General features: G+C 41.3%; 1 protein-coding gene across 1 annotated transcript in view; it reads left to right on the plus strand.

Annotated features, from left to right (window-relative positions):
• Positions 1 to 990: 990 nt before the first annotated feature.
• The window catches only part of C12H3orf20 (chromosome 12 C3orf20 homolog), a 90,001-nt gene continuing 71,849 nt past the window's right edge, over positions 991 to 19,142 (plus strand). Inside the window, 6 exon segments of the mRNA XM_029917899.1 lie at positions 991 to 1,112; positions 1,220 to 1,242; positions 1,705 to 1,816; positions 1,818 to 1,861; positions 7,242 to 7,361; positions 12,595 to 12,667. Coding sequence (XP_029773759.1) covers positions 991 to 1,112; positions 1,220 to 1,242; positions 1,705 to 1,816; positions 1,818 to 1,861; positions 7,242 to 7,361; positions 12,595 to 12,667 — 494 coding nt within the window.

Below are 19,142 nucleotides of genomic sequence, written 5' to 3' on the forward strand. Positions count from 1 at the left end.
GATCTATTTTTGACATATATTGAGAAAATAAGAATAAAACACAGTTTAGAAGTAAGTCAGGGTAAACACCACCACAGCGCCTAATGGTGTCCACATCTGCTACCCCACATGTGTTTACTTGATGAGCACGCAGAGCCCTCAAAAAGTTCTGTTAAAGTGGGAAAATCTTTATCGTAGTTCACTGACTTTGAGGTAGGCATTTTTCTCATTTTAACATCTCTTAAATTGTGATATGTCTTATAGTTAGTGGCATCTTACATCATTTTTTTCTTTCTTGTAAGATGCTGCATCTTACAATCATTTACATCAAACCTTGATTTGATGAAATGTGGCCAATATTAGTCACTGAATTGAGGAAGTGTATTCACTGCCTGCCCTTGGATGTACGTGTTGAGTAATTGCCCGCCTACCCTTGCCTTGCCACGCAACCGGGAGCTTCCACATCACTTCCTCCAGAGAGTCAATGAAACATCTTTTTGTTTGTGTCTGCAGGTTTTTATTTATAGATTACAAGCAGATCTTCCACTCTCAAGCCTCTAACTGTAAAAGGTACAGTGGAACCTTTCTCCCTTCCCCATCCTTTCCACTCCTCCAGCCCCGCAGGGTCCCTCCCAAGAGGTACTTGGTTTCCATGACTGTCCCTGGAACCATTTCTGGAATCTGGTCATCCCCAAGGCCCTTCCCAAAGCAACTCACTCATGTGGGTTTATCCGTTGCTGTCTCTGGGAAGGAAAGGGAAGAGGGGCATCGCTTTGCCCCACTGTGTGAGAAGGGACCAGTTATTTCCTTACTCTCCGTGGACAGGACCCACTGGCTCAATGACCTATAAAGGCCATTTCAGCACTTCCATTTTGTTTGTCTCCAAGGCTTCACCTTAGGTAAGAACTTTTCACTCTCATTCACCTCTCAGGGGGCTCTGACTTTTATAGCCGAAGGTCCGTCTGGTCTAGGATGGACAGTATTACCAAGTGGTATGCGCACTCCAGCAGCATGAATGACCTCAGGAGCAACGGAGAGCTGTATCAGCAGTACCCAGCCTCGGCCCCCAGGCTGCTGGCCCACGTCTCCAAACTGCTCATCATATGCCAGAACTCAGGATATGCTGGGGATAGGTGGCCGCCATAGGTCGGCTGTAGGAATCGAACCCTGTCCCACAATCCCCTCAACAGTCAGCCTCTGACTCCAATCTCTTCTCCAATTCTTCCTCCCATTCCCCTAGTGTTATGGAGCTCAGACTGGAAGGTAGTCTGTGGATAACTGTGAGGCCAGAGGCACTGCAGGGTGGAGGTTGTGGAAATGAACCAGAGGTAGAGAGAGGCAGTACCCAGGAGGAGGGGGTAAACTGAGAGGGCTGATGGTGTTTAGGAAGACCATCCCTGGTAAGGGTGTAACCCCAAGATCAAGGAAGGAAGATAGAGCCATATCTGTAATTTAGCCTTCTAGATGCTTCTAGAACCTTCTAAATGTTATTTTTAGTACTAATGGCACAAGAACCCTGGCCTGTGGGTAGGAAGAGAAAAGAGTAAGGGGGTAGAGAGCAAAATGCCACCTGACAGGTCTTGGGAGATTGAGACCTTTCCATTAAGGAGACCCTTCCATTAAAAGATCCTCATCCTTGCTTACCCTAGGAGTAGATCTTATTTCCTGGGCCACTTACAGAGATCCTTTCCTGGAGCATTAGTCCTGTGCTGGGAGGAAACTGAGTTGCTTCGATGACTCCTTTATTAGGTTCCAATCCTCTGGACATCACAAGGCGCTTCATGGAGGCCAGCCTGCTCCTCCACCTCAATGCCAAGGAGACAGCTTTCAACTGCCTGCACCATTGGGAAAAGTAGCTATGGTGTTGGACCGATAGGGAAAGGTGGGTACCGGGCTTCCACCCTTCGGTGGAAGTTGGAATAGTGCCAGTACGAATGCAATAGAAAGGTCAAATCCCCAGTTTAAACATTTGACACCTCCAAGAGTTGAAGTGGAGTCTCCAAGAGGGATATTCTGGAGCAACTGAGATTCTCAAATGCTGCAGGAGAGCATAGAAATTGGTGCAGTTCCTGTGGAGAGCATTTGGGGTATCTGCAAGGAGGGAGATACTCGAGTATCTGACCCCTCCTGGGTCATTCCCTAGGGCCGTGCTTTTCAAACTATCTGTGGTAAAGGACTACTTTGTAAAACTGCCAATCTCTCTCTCTCGTGGATTGACCTTTTCAAAAATGTGATATCACAACAATGTCACATTGCCACAGAGTTTTCTAAATGTTTACTCTTAATTTTTGTGCTCATCTGGTCATGGCTGGTGTGGATTTCCATCACACTTGACAGTCCCACTTAGCACACGTGTGTGAGCTACTGTACCAGAATGTTTATTGCAGAACCGTTAAGAATGGCAAAGGAAAATAAAACTGAAAGCAACATATATGTCCATCAACAGGAGAAAAGCAAGTTATAGTTTATTTAGACAATGGACCATAGTGAGAAGTAAAAATCAAGCACTTGTATGGCATAGGGAATATAGTTAATAACACTATAGTGACATGTGTCAGATGTGACAGAGGTGACAGATGGTGACCACACTTACTGTAATAAGCACTTTGTAATGTGCATGAATATCGAATCACTCTATTGCATACCTGAAAGTAATGTAATATTGTATGTCAACTGCAATTAAAACAAGAAAAATAATAAAATAATACAAAATGAAAGAAGCATTAAAACACATATCAATACAGATAAATCTCAAAAAAAAACAAGTTAAGCAAATCAAAGAAAGCATGTTTGAGAAGGATACATTTAGTGTGATACTATTTAAATAAAACTTAAAAGAACACAAGCAGGATTGTGTTGGTATAGTATACAAGCATGAAAAGGAATGCTGACGTGAAGCCAGAGGAAGTGAGCTCCGGAGAGGCTGGAGGGGTGGAGGATCGGGAAGACACAGTGAATCCGTTGTACCTAACGTATCTCTTAAGTATGGTGGGTATAGAAGTACAACTGACCTTCGTGCTGACCCGCAAGCCATAAAAAATCCACATGTAACTTTTGACTCCCTCAGAACTTAACTACTAATAGTTTACTGTTGATCAAAAGTCTTACTGTTAACATAAACAGTTAACACATACTTTGTGTGTTATATGTATTATATGCTGTATTCTTACAATAAAATAAGCAAGCAAAAAGAAAATTTGTTAAGAAAATCCTAGGGAAGAGAAAATACATTCACAGTATTGTTCTGTAGTTACTGGAAGAGATTCACACATCAGTGGACCTGCACAGCTTGAACCTGTGTTGTTCAGAGGTCACCTGGGTGCATTTTGGATGACTGAAAATCATCCTGCCCATTAGGACATTTTGTTGGGAAGCATAAACCATTTCAGTCTCCTAACCATTGATCCTCACCTGTAAAATCCATCCCTACTTAGCGTCTCTCCCGGTCCACTAGACAAAAGCTTGCTTGGAGGTCGGAGCTTAAACATCCGATAACATACGTGTACCATACAAATAGATTAAATAATAAAATTGCCAGCCTTGCGGGGAAAATGTGGGATTTCATGGTGTCAGTGGAAGTGACGTTGGGAAGCCGCTCAGTCCCCAGGCAAAGCCACTGATGGTGGTACAATGGGGCAAAACTAATCAACCACTGGAGACAGGAAAATCATCTAGGGTGGTGACTCCTCAGAGAAAGGATGATTTGTCAGTTAAAAATAAAAACTGACAAAACCCTTCGGTATTTATGCAAAGACAAACAGGAAGGTATTCATGTTTTATTGCTATCATACAGCCATTCGGGAAAAAAGAAAATCACCCCACCTCAAAAAAAGTGACACAGTCATTTTTTATTGCTTATAAGAATTAGCGTGTGCTTACAAAATCAAATTTTTGTTAAATACAAGGTAAAAAAGTTACTTTGATAAATTTTGGGGGGTTTTTTTGAGCCTCAATCCAAGTATGCTTTATTTTTTTTCTTAAGATTTATGTAGTTTAAAATTTTAGTTCCAGTGTAGTCAACACACAGTGTTGTATTAGATTCAGGTGTACAATATAGTGAGTCAACGATTCTATGCATTGCTCAGTGCTCTTCATGGTGAGTGTCCGCTTAATCCCCGTCACTTATTTCACCGCCTTCCCCCCCCCCACCGCCGCCTACCTCCCCTCTGGTAACTACTGGTGTGTTCTCTGTATTTAAGAGTCTGTTTCTTGGTCTCTCTTTTTTCTGTATGCTTATTTGTTTTAGTTCTGCAATCACACATATGAGAGAAATCATTTGATATTTGTCTCTCTCTGACTTATTTCACATAGCATAATACTCCTAGCTCCATCCACATCATTGTAAATGAAAGATTTCATTCTTTTTTATGGCTGAATAATATTCTATGATACATATACATATATATGTATACACACACACACACACACACACACACACATATATATCTCACATCCTTTTTTCTCCATCTATTGATGGACACTTGGGCTGCTTCCATAATTTGGTTATTCTAAGAAATATTGCAGTAAACATCAGAGTTTATTAGTGTTTTCATATTCTTTGGGTAAATACCCAGTAGTGTGATTACTGGATCATATAATACTTCTACCGAGGAGCCTACATTCTGTTTTCCACAGTGGCTGCACCAGTTGGCATTCCCACCAACAGTGCATGAGGGTTCCTTTTTCTCCACACTCTCACCAACGCTTGTTGTTTGTGGTTTTGATTTCAGCCATTCTGACAGGTGTGAGGTGGTATCTCAGTGTGGTTTTGATTTGCATTTCCCTGATGATGACTGATGTTGAGCAGTTTTTCATGTGTCTCTTGACCATCTGGTTGATTTTGGAGAAATGTCTGTTCATGTCTTCTGCCCATTTTTTAATTGGATTATTTATGTTTTAGGTATTTTGTTTTCCTTTTCTAAAATAAAATTCCAGTTGGACTCCCCCATCCCCACCCCACCCCACACTGTTTACCGTGACCTGGACGTATTTGTTTTAAGGGAATTTACTCTGTACCCACGCTGTTCAGGATCAGCTATACCATGATAACGCTGGCCCTCTAACTGTGCTGCAACTGTTCACACAGAGTGTTGCCAGTATACTTGGAGTCCTGCAACTTGGATCCCATGTGGAGTTTAGAGATCTGTCTCATTTGTGGGGGACGCCGCCGGCTGGTCTGTTTCATGGGTCTGAAAGTCATCCCTGGCCCAGTCGCCCTCCCTCAGACCTGCCCACGGTGCTCTCCTTCCTGAATGCAGTGTTCGCTTACCTTGAAGCAGAAACGGTTGTCACCATCAGCATTCCACCCCATAAGGCATGTGAGCATTCTTGCAGGGTCACAGACTTTGCCCACTATACAGTGACTTCCTGAATCCCTCTGGGTTGTGGTTAATCTGGTGGAGGAGAATTTGCAGAGACCAGAGCTGAACTCCGGATGATTTCCGTATCCTGCTGCGTTAGCAAGAGTGACACTCTCTAAGAGATCTCTCACTTGTGGAAGTGTCTGTTCCAGATGCTCCTCTTTAAACAAGCCTAGAGTTTAAAAAAAAAAAAGAAGAAGAAGAAAGAAAAACCTAACCAACAAAGTATAAATGAAGGACTGATCTGTTCCTTTTGGAAAAGCATTAATCCTACAAGGTCTTGAATTAGATCTTACTGGGCACTAAAAAGAAGCTGCAAATGCCATTGACTTATTTTGCATGATTTTACTTTTCTGGACCATCTTACTGGCTGAGGTAGACCAAAGCTATCACTAGGTCTGGAATAGTCTTCCCTTAAAGCTACTGCCAGAATATACCCCTTGCTTAAGGTAGCATTTTCTTAGTGATAAAGCTGCTTCCTGCCTTTTCTCCTTTCCAGTACATGCTAGTCCTGCCTTGTCATGAAAAAAAACTGGACTGCTCCTTGATTTTCAGTTGTTGGCAACATTACTAAGTAAAACATCCACAAAAAAGGAAAACAAATAATCTTGCCATCTTTACATAATACCTATTTTTTTTATTTTTGCAATCTCCTTTTTGTCCTTCCATCTGTCTCTCCCTGACTCTCTCTTTCTCTCCCTCCCTCTCTCTCCCTCCCTCTCTCTCTCTCTCTCTCTCTCTCTCTCTCTATATATATATATATATATATATATATATATATAAACAATACTACAATTTTCCTGTTTCTCAGTTTCCTTAACTAAGACACAAACGTTTGCTAACATGGCTATATGCTTTAATAATTGTCATTTTAATTGGTCGTAGACTTTTAATGTTCATGTTCTATTATTAGCCAAATTCTTAGGTTTTCAGGTTTCCTACTATTAGTATAATAAGCATTGCAATATGCAACTTCAGTTTCTATTGGTTAAGATTGATTAAGAGGGATTATTGGGGCAGAAAGTTTCAATATGCATATAGCTGTTGCTCAAGACTTTTTTCTAGATGGATTTTGTCTATTCCAGCATGGTTGACTGCTTTTATTCCATCTTTACCAATATTGGCGGTTTTCAGTTCATTTATGCTAATTTAGAAGGTACTGAAAGTTGTCCTGATTTTAACTTTTGTGTCACTAGTGAAGGTTATTATTTTCTTGTGTGCAGTCTCTGGTTATAGTCTTTATCTGTTTAGGTCAGGTCTGCCATTTTCTTTATGAATTTGAATGAACCGTGATAAATTGCTTAACATTTCCTAACAATTTCATGCCTACAGTGAAATGACCATATTTGGGGTAAGAGTGAGCCAGTGGTTTCATGAGATTTATGTAAGTATGATCAAGATTTTCTAGTGATGGGGGCACACAATTTTAATTCTCAAGTGCTCAGATAGCAAATGATTCTACATGAAACTGTGATTCTGCAGGAGACTGATTTGTTGTTGAAGAAGCATCTGATTGCAGTGCCCTGGATCTGGAACAGCTGGCCCAGTGTTTATTTCCTCCACCTAGCACCGCACTTAAACCTGCATTTGCCCTCACAGTAATACCATCACCTTTTGTGCTTGCTGCTCCCGGCTCCTTGTGCTGGTGTCATTTCTCCCTTGAGGGATATTGTAGTGGGGTGAGGGTACTGTTGGAAAGGAATCTGAAAGATTCCCCTTAATTACTCTGAGCCTGCTCATACATTAAAAAGTCTTTTTCTTCCAAGTTCTGGTTGTTTTGTAACAACCAGGGCACTTTAGAATATCTACTCTACCATACTGCAAGAACAAAAAAAATCTAATATTAAATTTTTGGTTAAAATATAAACATTGAAAAAAAAGTTCCCCCATCTTCCGCTCCAGATTCCTCCATGAACACTCCAACCATTGGAATGAACTCACCTTACCAGCCTGTCTACGAGTCCTCTACTGGCTGTCTAAGCTTTTCCCTCTCAACTGGAAGAGAAGTCAAGAAGAAAACAGGTAATAGAGGATCCCAGCAAGAGCTCTTACCTCATTTTGGAGGGTGGGGTTGGGGAAGGGGATAGAGGATTCCCAGCGTAGTTTGATGAGATGGTTTGACTTAGTTTTCTGGTAGGAAAGATACATGACTGTCCTGGCTGTTGGCAGAAGCTATTGACACAGATCCTTTCCTGTGAAAGTTGACCCATCTCAACCCAGCCACTCCATGGTGCAGTCTCATCATTTGATTGTTTTTACATGCCCTCCGTTCCTGGTGATATGGTTCCTGTCACACAGGACAACATCCCTGTCAAACTTAACATCTTTCACCCCTCTCAGTATCCCAGACTCACCCCCTATACTCAACAGAGAGATGTGTGTTGTTCCTACTCACATAGCAAGTGGGGGAAAGAGTATCTGAAAGAAGGTATTTGGATACCAGACCTAACAGAATGTCCCAAACTGGGCCAATTCATGCAGGAAGAAGAGAAAAACATAGAGGACCTGCTATTCCACTGAGGAAGACACACAACAGAAATAGAGGCTTATGGGAAAGAACAGGTGACCGTAGACCAGACAGTATAGCAGCAGCCATGCAGCCAGAAACTCAGAGAAATAAGTTGGGAGTGGAGATGGCAGGGCTGTGATGCCAGCTGTGATGGGGTAGGCAAGGGAGGACTGTATTTGCAAGGAGGCAGGTGGTGGAAGGATCGGCATAAGGTGGGAATGCTCAACGATTGTCCAGTTGACACCCACAGACTCTGGAGGTAAGGCAGGAAGTTGAGAAGTTTGGATTTTAGTTCTGACCCTGACTCTCGCTGGCTGTGTGATTTGCCTTCCTCCAGACCTCAGTCTCCATATCAGGCTCCTCCTCTTCTGTCAGTGAGCAAATGCTTAGTGAACAATTGCTACTTATCGCTCACTTCTAAATCCTGGGGGTATACATGTGGACGCATACCTTCCCAAATGGAGCTGATGTCTTCAGCTTCCTTGTTTGGAACAGATCCAGCTGTCCCCTCTCACTTCCCGAGTTCCTTTACCTCTGTCGATGTGCTTTCTCTCACTGTGGTTCAATAACACACAGCATTACTTCCAGCATCCCCACTTTGTGTGCTCCTGGTTTTATTATATCCACTCCTGAGCTGGACCTAAATCAGCACAATCTTTTGAGAGAATACTCTGTGATTTCATGATTTTTCTGCCTAATGACCTTGAGGGTGATGCCTTCTGTTGGCTTCTTTGTCTCTCTGGCTGTTTTCCTCTGCTACACCACCAAAATGTGATTTGTCATGATGTACATCATTCTGACTATACGTATGTTCATGGTGCTGCATTTCTTATAGGTCCTTGATATGTTTAGAAATTAGTCTCACACATGCATGCCAGAATGAATGAGTAACTTTCCCTAATAGTTTATAAGTAACCATGTGACTTATCTTGCCCAGGAATGTCCCAATTTATGTTTATTGTCCTGACATAACAGGTAATGATACCACTTTCACTCGAAAGACTTTCCCGGTTTGGATATACTATAGAGTTATTCTGGTTTTAGGCCACCTAGAATTTTGGACATCTGCACATGGGCCATCACACCTTACCAACTGCCCCCTTTGCAGGTCTAGGGCCAGGCAGACCTGGAGTAGACAGGCTTCAGGAGTTGAGTCTACTCCCTGAGGGGACAGCAACTATTTCTGTAAAGTAGCCCAACCTCACAGAAAGAGAACTGAGAGAAGTCTGTAAGCACTGGTTCTTGGTTGTAGCAAGAGGCTGTCACCCTCAAAGACCCAGGGCAACTAGGGCCCAGCCAGACAGGATGGTCAGACTAGAAGATGTTCCAGGAGGCCAGCCAGCTACTAGCTGGGACTCAGGGCCAAGTCTGGTCTTGGGTAGCAGGAGGAGTGGCAGAAGGGATCAGGAACCACTCATAGTGGCAGAGGCCAGAGATGGTACCCAAGTATCAGCGAGAAACCCCCAAGGCTTGACTGACAGTAAGGAAGACTCATTATCAGGCACTCAGGACTCCGCTGGAGCCCAAGCTTGAAACTCACTTTCATTCTTGAAATCAGGATGAAGCTAAGCCTACACATGTTAAGGGAGAGCATGTGGCTCCAGTTGGGTGCCAGAAGATGCTCAGACACATGTGGACCTGAAACAATGACTCTGGACTTTTAGTCATGGAGGGCCATCACCACAAGTTCATGTCACTGTGTCCTTCTACCAACTAACACCTGCCACAGGGGGACAGCTGTGAAAGTAAGTGAAAATAAGTGGAGTAAGCACAAAACATGGCCACCCAGATTTGAGCAGGCAGAAGAAAGAATAAGCAAATGTGAAGATAGGACAATTGAGGTTTATTGAATCTGAAGAACAGAAAGAAAAATTTAAAGAATAAACTGAGCCTAAGGGACCTATGGGACGCCATCCAGGAGAATAACCTGCACACTGTGGAAGTCTCCAAAGAAGAAGAGGCAAAGGGATAGCAAGAATATTTGAGGAAATGATGACTTGAAAGGTCACAAATTTGAGGAAGAGTTTAAACACCAAAGAAGTTTGACAGACTCCAAGTAACATGAACTCAAAGAAACCCACACCAAGACACCTTATAATCAGACTTTCAAAAGACAATGACAGGGAATCTGGAAAGCAGCAAGAGGAAAGCAAATCATTGCATACAAAGAATTCTCAGTAAGATTATCAGCAAATTTCTCCTCAGAGACTTTGGAGGACACAGGGCCCCAGAGCTGTATATTCAGAGTGTTAAAAGAAAAAAAAAAAACCTGACAACCAAAATTCCTATATTCAGTTAAACTGTTCTTCAAAAGTGAGGGAGATATTAAAACATTCCCAATTAAAACAATGAAACAAAACCCAAGGGAGTTCATGACCACTAGACCTGCCCTTCAAGAAACGCTCAAGGGAGCCCTGCAAGCTGAAATGAAAGGTCACTGGGCACCTTGAAGCTGTATGGAGAAATAAGGACCATTATAAAAGCTAGTATTGTTGTAACTGGTTTGTAACTGTCCTTTTTGTTTTTTACATGATTTATTTACTTAAATTTATTTTTAAGTGTTTTTATTTTATTTTTGAGAGAGACAGAGACAGAGAGGAAAGTGCAAGTAGGGGAGGGGCAGAGAGAGAGGGAAACAGTATCTGAAGCGGACTCTAGGCTCTGAGTTATCAGCACAGAGCCCGACGTGGGGCTCAAACTCACAAATTGAGAGATCATGACCTGAGCCTATGTTGGATGCTAAACCTACGAAGCCATCCAGGTGCCCCTGCCTTTTGGTTTAAAAGACTAATAATACATTTAAAGAAAAAAATATTAGTTTAAAAGCTAGTATTACTGCAATTTTGGTAACTACAAATCTTGTTTTCTGCATAATTTAAAATACTAATGAATTGAAAAGAATTGTTAGTTTTTGTTTTGCTGCATATAATATATAAAGATGTAATCTTGTAAGGGTACCTGGATGCACCTGGGTGGCTCAGTCGGTTAAGTGTCCAGCTTCAGCTCAGGTCATGATCTTGTGGTCCATGAGTTCAAGCCCTGTGTCAGGCTCTGTGCTGAGCGCTCAGAGTCTGGAGCCTGCTTCACATTGTGTATTTCCCTCTCACTCTTCCCCCCTCCTGCTCATGCTCGGTCTCTCTCTCCTCTCTCTCTCTCTCTCTCTCTCTCTCTCTCTCTCTCTCTCCTCTCTCTCTGTCTCTCTCTCAAAAATAAACATTAAAAAAATTATAAAGATGTAATCCTGTGACAGCTGAAAGAGGTGGGGATGAGGCTATAAAGGAGAGTTTTTGTAAGGTAATGAAGTTAAGATGGTAAGCGTTCCGATCAGAGTGTTACAAGATCCTAACGGTGTTAAATGTAACCCCGCTTGTTTCCCTCATTGAACTAGAAACAGAATAGCTATAGAATATACAAAAAAGCAAATAAGAAAGGAATGTAAACATCTTATGACAACACAAAACAGTGTCGTAGGACCTGAGGAACAAAGGCCATAAAGGCATTTAGTAAACAAAAAGTACAACAAAAGAAAAAATAGACAAATTGAACATCATGAAAAATTTTAAGTTTCTGCATCAAAAGACAATACCCACAGAGAAAAAAAGCAGCTCACAGAATGGAAATATTTGCAAATTATATTTCTGATAATTATAATCCAGTCTATATAGAGAACTTCTAAAACTCAATAACAAAAAAGACGACTCAAAAACGGCCACAGGACTTGAATGGACAGTTTTTCAAGGAAGATATGTAAATAGTCAATAAGCACATGAAAAAATGCTCAACATCACTAATCATTAGAGGAATGCAAATCAAAGACTACAGTGAGATATTCCCTCATCCCCAGTCGGATCTCTACCATAAACAAACAAAACACCAGAAAACAAGAGGGAAAGGATGTGGAAATAGTAGAACCGTTGTACACTGCTGGCAGGAATGCAAAATGGTGCAGCCACTAAGGAAAACTGTATGGCAGTTCCTCAGAAAATTAAAAAGGGAATTACCATATAATCCAGTAATTCCACTTCTGGGTATGTACTCAAAAGAATTGAAAGCAGGATCTCAATGATATATACATATATATATCTACACACACACACACAAACACACACACACACACACACACACACACACACACCCATGTTCATAGTAGCATTATTTTCAATAACTAAAACATGGTAGCAACCCAAATGTCCATCAGTGGATAAATTGATAAAGAAAATGTGGTTTATGCACACGTCAGAATATTGCTCAGCCTTAAAAAGGAAGGAAATTCTGACACATGCTATAATGTGGAAGAACCTTGAGGACATTATGCTAAGTGAAATGAGCTAGTCACAAAAAGATGTACTATATGGCTCTACCTATGTGAGGTACTTAGAGTAGTCAGACTCAGAGAGACAGAAAGTAGAGGGATGGTTGCCACAGGCAGGGGGTGGGGGTAGAGAATGGGGAGTTACTGTTTAATGGCAAGAGCTTTAATTTACAAGACGAGGAAGCATTTATAGAGGTGGGTGATAGTGATGCTTGCACAACAGTGTGAATGTATTTAATTCCACTGAACTGTACATGTAAAAATAGTAGGGATTGTAAATTTTTGTTATGTGTATTTTACCACAACATGTAAAAAAAAAATGTGGTCAAACTCTGTTGATACACACTACCCTCTGCAGAAGGCCTCAGATTAGCCAACTCGGAAAAGTGTCGCAGCCGATTGGGTTGGAACTGAGATTTTCTGTCTTTAATCAGAAATATCAAAAGGGAATGGCTTCAGTACCCATGACAGCCACGAGCCCGGGCTGTCCTGGGGAAGCATGGCTGGGTACGCAACTGTGCAAATGCCTGTTGCTAACACGGGCTTACACATTGCTCACTCAGTCAGCTGAGTGTCTGGGGCTCTTGATTTTGCCTCAGGGCTTGTGAGACTGAGTCCCGTGTTGGGCTCTGCACTGACAGTTTGGAGCCTGCTTGGGATTCTCTCTCTGCCTCTCTCTCTCTCTCTGTCTCTCAAAAGTAATTGAATAAACTGAAAAAAAAAAAAAGTCACCTTGCAGCCCTGGTCCCATCATCCCCTCCCCAAAAGGCAGTGGGGCTAGACCGGATGTCCAACTCATTTGGCAGAAAGGCTGTGAAGCCAGAGAGGGCAAAGCACTTATTCCAGGTCCTACAGTCTGAGTTGGATGATATGTCAAAGAGAGGAGACACTAAGCCAGACATTCCTGTCCCTTCTTTGTAGGAATGGATGGTGTGACTCACTTTAATGTCAAAAAGGAATTTGGTGGCAAAGCCAGGCCTGGGTTCAGGGCTCGTTCACCTCCAGTTAGGCACCCAGAAAGAGGTGCTCTCTTTCTGGCACCATTTTTATGCCTTCTAGGATTGTTTCTCCAGCAGAGAGCAGGAGGGAGAGATGGAAGGAGCCTCATTTAATAATAAAACCTCTAGGCACTCAGTGTCCCACGCCTGTGGAGGAGAGGGAGCTCTCTGAACTCTCAGGCGGCCCAGCAGCAGCCCCCTCACTTCGTCTGGCCTCCTCTCCAACTGAGCTGGGAGTTCAGAATTTAAGCACCCTGTCAAGAGTCCTATTGTTTCTCTGACCATAAATGAATCCATTCATCATGCTCTGCTCAGCCTTGCTTCCAGTGAGCCCTGTCATCTTGTACACAGCAAACTCCTCCCAGGGTAGCTGCTGCTTGCTGTGGGCCATGGGCTCTCCCTTCCCCCTTTCCTGATTCTTCACTGCCTTGAGTGTGATCATCTCCCTGAGCTCCTGGAGAAGCTGTGTCTGTGAATTCTGTGGCTCTGAGCAGGACCAGAGTAGTGGGCTAGGGCACAGTCTTCATTCTCTCCCCTGTCCCAGAATCCCAAGGTCCCCCTGGGTGAGACCACCCCAAAACGTGCAGGCCATGCTGTGGCATGCTTGACTCATATGCCAAAAATAACCACATCCTGGCCATCAACCCATTTCCTCTTTGGGAATCCCAAGAGGGTGGGTTCTAGGCCCCCTTCTTCTTGGTGACCCTGCACAGGTCACTTCATCTCTCTGGGCCTCACCTTCATTTTGAGCTGAGGAAGTTGGACCCAGTGATCTTGTTAGAGAAATTCTGCATTACTGCGTTCAAATGGCCGAAGCACCCGTGTAGCTGATGGGTCCCTTGGTAGTAGAGAAAATGTTTGAAAGATGTTTTCTGGGCTCAGCAGTTAATTCCGGTCCGGTGGAGATTGCTGGACAAAGCTCTCAGGTAGAAATGGTTCATCTGCCCTTCGGAGCTCTTTGCTCCCAGCCCTGACTGGTTTCCTCTTTGTCAGCACCAGACCCCGAAACCGTCCCAGTATTATTTTCACTTGAGTTTCATCCATTTCATTGTCAGCACCTCCTGGATGCCTTCCCTCAGCGGCCCATGCTCCCACCACACTTCCCTCGAAGCCGTTTTCCCCGTGCACAGGCAGACTCATCACGTTAGGAACAGACCTTAATCACAGTGCCCAGGGCTCCGCTCAGCGCTGTGCCCTTAGGGGTTGGTGGAGCACTCAGAATCGCGTTGTGAGGTACACACTTTTTTTTTTTAATATGGTAAAATATACATAACATAAAATTTATCATTTTAACTATTTTAAAGTGTATCGCTCACCAGCACGAAGTACTCTGTGCAGTCTTCACCACTGTCTAGTTTTAGGGTTTTTTCAACACCCTGAAAGCAAATCCCATGTGTCGGTTAAGCGGTCACTCCCGTTTCCCCTCCCCTGTAGTTCCTGGAAACCACTAATCTGCTTTGGGCCTCTATGCATTCACCTGTTCCAGACATTTCATGTAAATAGGATCATGCAATATGTAGCCTTTTGTATCTGGCTTCTTTCACGTACATTAATGTTTTCGAGGTTCATCCACATTGTAATATCTATCAGTGCCTTTTTTATTGGGGTGAAATTCACATAACAAAATATTTTTAATATGTACAATTCAGTGGCATTTAGTGCATTTACAGCATTGTGCCACCAATAGCTCCCTCAAGTTCCACGACCTTTTCATCGTCCAGAAGAAAACCCTACACCCCTTAAGCAGTCACTTTCTGTTTTCCCCTGCCCTAGCCAGCCAACCACCAATCTGTTTTCTCTTTCTTTTGATTTGCCTATTCTGGACACCTCATATAAATGGAATCCTACAACATGTGACCTTTTGTGTCTGGTCTTTCACTTAGCATAATGTTTTCAAGGTTCATACATCTTACAGCATGTCTCAGACTTTCTGTTATAATATATATGTTTAATATATAAGTATATATTATATATATGTTATTTATATAATTTATATATTAAAATATATCATGCATAAATAATATCCTGTTATAAGGATATTCTGCTTTTTTCTAATCCATTTATTTGTTTATGGACATTATGCTTTCCCCACCATTTGGCTACTGTGAACATTGTTATACAAGTTTTTGTTTGCACACCTGTTTCCAATTCTTTTGGGTCTATACCTAGGAGTAGAATTCCTGGGTTATATGGCAATTTGTGTTTAACTTACTGAGGAAACTCCAAAACGTTTTCCACAGTGGCTGGACTATTTTACTTTCCCACCCACATGTATGAGGGTTCCAGGTTCTCTACATTCTTGACTATACTTGATGCATTTCAGTTTTTAAATTCCAGCCATTCTAGTGGATGTAAAGTAATATCTCATCGTGGTTTTGAATAGAATGTGTTTTTTTGCACTATTGCTTTTATTTATTTTTTTCTCTTATAGTTTATTGTCAAGTTGGTTTCCGTATAACACTCAGTGCTCATCCCCACACGTGCCCTCCTCCATGCTCATCACCCTCTTCCCCCCTCCCCCACCTGTATCAGACCTCAGTTTGTTCTCAATATTCAAGAGTCTCTCATGGTTTGCCTCCCTCCTTCCCCCCAACTGTTTTTTCCCTTCCCCTCCCCCATGGTCCTGTGTTAAGTTTCTCCCGTTCCACTTATGAGTGAAAACATATGGTAGCTGTCCTCCTCTGCCTGACTTATTTCACTTAGCATAACACCCTTGAGGTCCATCCACATTGCTACAAATGGCCAGATTTCATTCTTTCTCTTTGCCAGGTAGTAGTCCATTGTATACATAAACCATATCTTCTTGATCAATCGAATAGACTGTTTCTAATAACTAACAATTTTTCAAGTATATCCACATACCTTCTTTGTAGATCTTCTTGTAAAAATATGTATTCAAATCTTTTGCCCATTTTTTGATTGTGCTTTACTTGCTGAATTGTAAGAGTTCTTTATATATTGTAGATACTAGATCCTTATCAAACGTATGATTTGCAATTCTTTCCCCATTACTGTGGGAAGTTTTTTCACTCTCACTCACTCTCTTTGACATATGGAAGTTTTTAATTTTTATGAAGTCCAGTTTTTATTGTTTATTGTTTGCTGTGCTTTGGGTTTCATATCTAAGAAACTATTCTCATGCCTTTGCTGTCTTCTAAGAGTTTTTAGGTATAGCTCTGACATTTAGGTCTTTGTTCCATTTTGAGTTGATTTTTGCATATGGGTCGTGATTGTATAGTGGTTAGTACTCTGCATTGTGATTTTTGCATATGGTGTGAATAAGGCTCCAACTCCATTTTCTCCCATGTGATTCCCAGTTGTCCCACCTCTATTTCTTCTTCTTTTTTTTTTTTTAATTTATTTTAGAGAGAGAGACAGCATGAGCAGGGGAGGGTCAGAGAGAGAGAGGTGGACACAGAATCTGAAGCAGGCTCCAGGCTCTGAGCTAGCTGTTAGCACAGAGCTCAATGTGGGCCTCGAACCCGTGAACTGTGAGATCATGCCCTGAGCCGAAGTCGGACACTTAACCGACTGAGCCACCCAGGTGCCCCCCACCTCTATTTCTTGAGGAGACTGTTCTTTCACCATTGAAGGTTCTTGGCACCCTTGTTGAAGATCAGTTAACCATAGATGTATGAGTTTATTTTTAGACTCTTAATTCCATTCCATTGATCCGTATGTCTTTTTTTGTGCTAGTGCCACAGTGTTTTGATTATTATAGCTTTGTAGTAATGTGTTGAAATCAGAAAGTTTGAGTCCTTCAACTTTGTTCTTCTTTTACAAAAATTTTTTTGGTTATTTGGGGTCCAGTACAAGTCCATATGAAGTTTAAAATAAGTTTTCCATTTTTGCAAAAAAGATGGATGAAATTTTGATATGGCTTGCATTGAATCTGCAGATCACTGTGGGGCATATTGCCATGAACAGGATTAAGTTTTCCAATTCATAAATACTAGCCACAAATGATATGAAATGCTGTATGAACAATTACAACAATAAGAAGGAAATGAACAAAAGGAAATGATGCCATTTATAATAGTATCAAAAATAATATTTTGATAGGGGTTATATTGAATATGTATATTGCTTTGGATAATATTGACATTTTAGCAATATTTGTTCTTCTAATCCATGAGCATGGCTTGTTTTTACATTTCTTTGTGTTTTCTTTAATTTCTTTCATAAGCTTTCTAGAGTTTTCACCAGACAAATCTTTTACCTCTTTGGTTAGGTTTATTCCTAGGTTTTTGGTACAATTGCTAATGGGACTGACTCCTTGATTACTCTTTCTGCTACTTAGTTATTAGTGTATAGAAATGAACTAATTTCTATACATTTATTTTATATCCTGTGACTTTGCTGAATTCACATATCAGTTCTAGCAGTTTTTTCATTGAGTCTTTTGGGTTTTCCATTTAGAGTATCATGTCACTGCAAAGAGTAGAGGTTTGACTTCTTTGCCAATATGTATGCCTTCTATTTCTTTTTGTTGTCTAATTGCTGAGGCTAGGACTTCCAGTTCCCTGTTGAACAACAGCGGTGAGAGTGGACATCCCTGTTATGTTCTTGACTTTAGGGGGAGAGCTCTCAGTTTTTCCCCATTGAGAATGATATTAGCTGTAGGTCTGTCTTTTATGGCCTTTATGATGTTGAAGTATGTTCTTTCTATCCCCACTTTCTTGAGGGTTTTTATCAAGAAAGGATGCTGTATTTTGTGAAATACTTTTCCTGCATCTATTGGGAGGATTACGTGGTTCTTATCCTTTATTACCACGGTGTATCACACTAACTGATTTGTGAATATTGAATCAGTTGTGCAGCCCAGGATAAATCCCACTTGATCATAGTGAGTAATTCTTTTAATGTACTGTGAATTCAATTTGCTAGTATCTTACCTAGGATTTATTTTTATTTTTTTATTTTTTGAATAGTTTATTATCAAATTGGTTTCCATATAACACCCAGTGCTTCTCCCCACAATGACCATTACCCTCCTCCCTCCTTCCCCCTCCCCCTCCCCTTTCAGCCCATGGTTCAATTTCAGTATTCAATAGTCTCCCATGATCTGTGTCCCTCACTCTCCCCAGCTCTCTTTCCCCCTTCCTCTCCCCATGATCCCCTGCTTTTTAATATCCAGTTTCATCAAAGATATTGACCTGTGATTCTCCTTTTTAGTGGGATCTTTGTCTGGGTTTGGAATCAAGGTAATACTGGCTTCAGAGAATGAATCAGGAAGCTTCCTTCCATTTCTATTTTTAGAACAGTTTTAGTAGAATGGGCATTAATTCTTTAAATATCTGATAAAATTCTTCTGGGAAGCTATCTGGCCCAGGACTCTTGTTTGTTGTAAGATTTGTGACAACTGACTCCATTTCATTGCTGATTATGGGCCTGTTCAAATGTTCTATTTCTTCTCACTTCAGTTTTGGTAGTGTGTGAGTTTCTAGGAATTTGTCCATTCCTTCTAAATTATCCAGTTTGTTGGCATATAATTTTTCATAGTATTCTCTTATAATTGTTTGTATTTCTGTGGTGTTGCTTGTGATCTCTCCTCTTTATTTTGTGATTTTATCTATTTATCTCTTTTGTTTTTGATAAGTCTGGCTAGGTTTCCTTCAAAAAAAGCAAATTTTCATTTCATTGATCTGTTTTATTGGGGTTTTTGCTTTCTAAATCTTATTTCTGCACTAATCTTTTTAGCTTCCTTTCTTCTGTTGGCTTTAGGCTTTATTTGCTGCTCCTTATTTAGCTCCTTTAAGTGTAAGGTTAGGATGTGTGTATTTGGGACCTTTCTTGCTTCTTGTGATTGGCCTGAATTGCAATGTATTATCCTTTTAAAAAGGACTGCCTTTGCTGCATCCCAAAGGGTTTGGACTCGTGTGTTTTCATTTCCATTTGCTTGCATGTATTTTTAAAAATTTATTCTTTAATTTCCTGGTTAACCCTTTCATTCTATAGTAGGATGTTCTTTAACCTCCATGTTT

This window comes from Suricata suricatta, chromosome 12 (assembly GCF_006229205.1).
Source record: "Suricata suricatta isolate VVHF042 chromosome 12, meerkat_22Aug2017_6uvM2_HiC, whole genome shotgun sequence".
In the NCBI taxonomy this organism is placed as follows: domain Eukaryota; kingdom Metazoa; phylum Chordata; class Mammalia; order Carnivora; family Herpestidae; genus Suricata; species Suricata suricatta.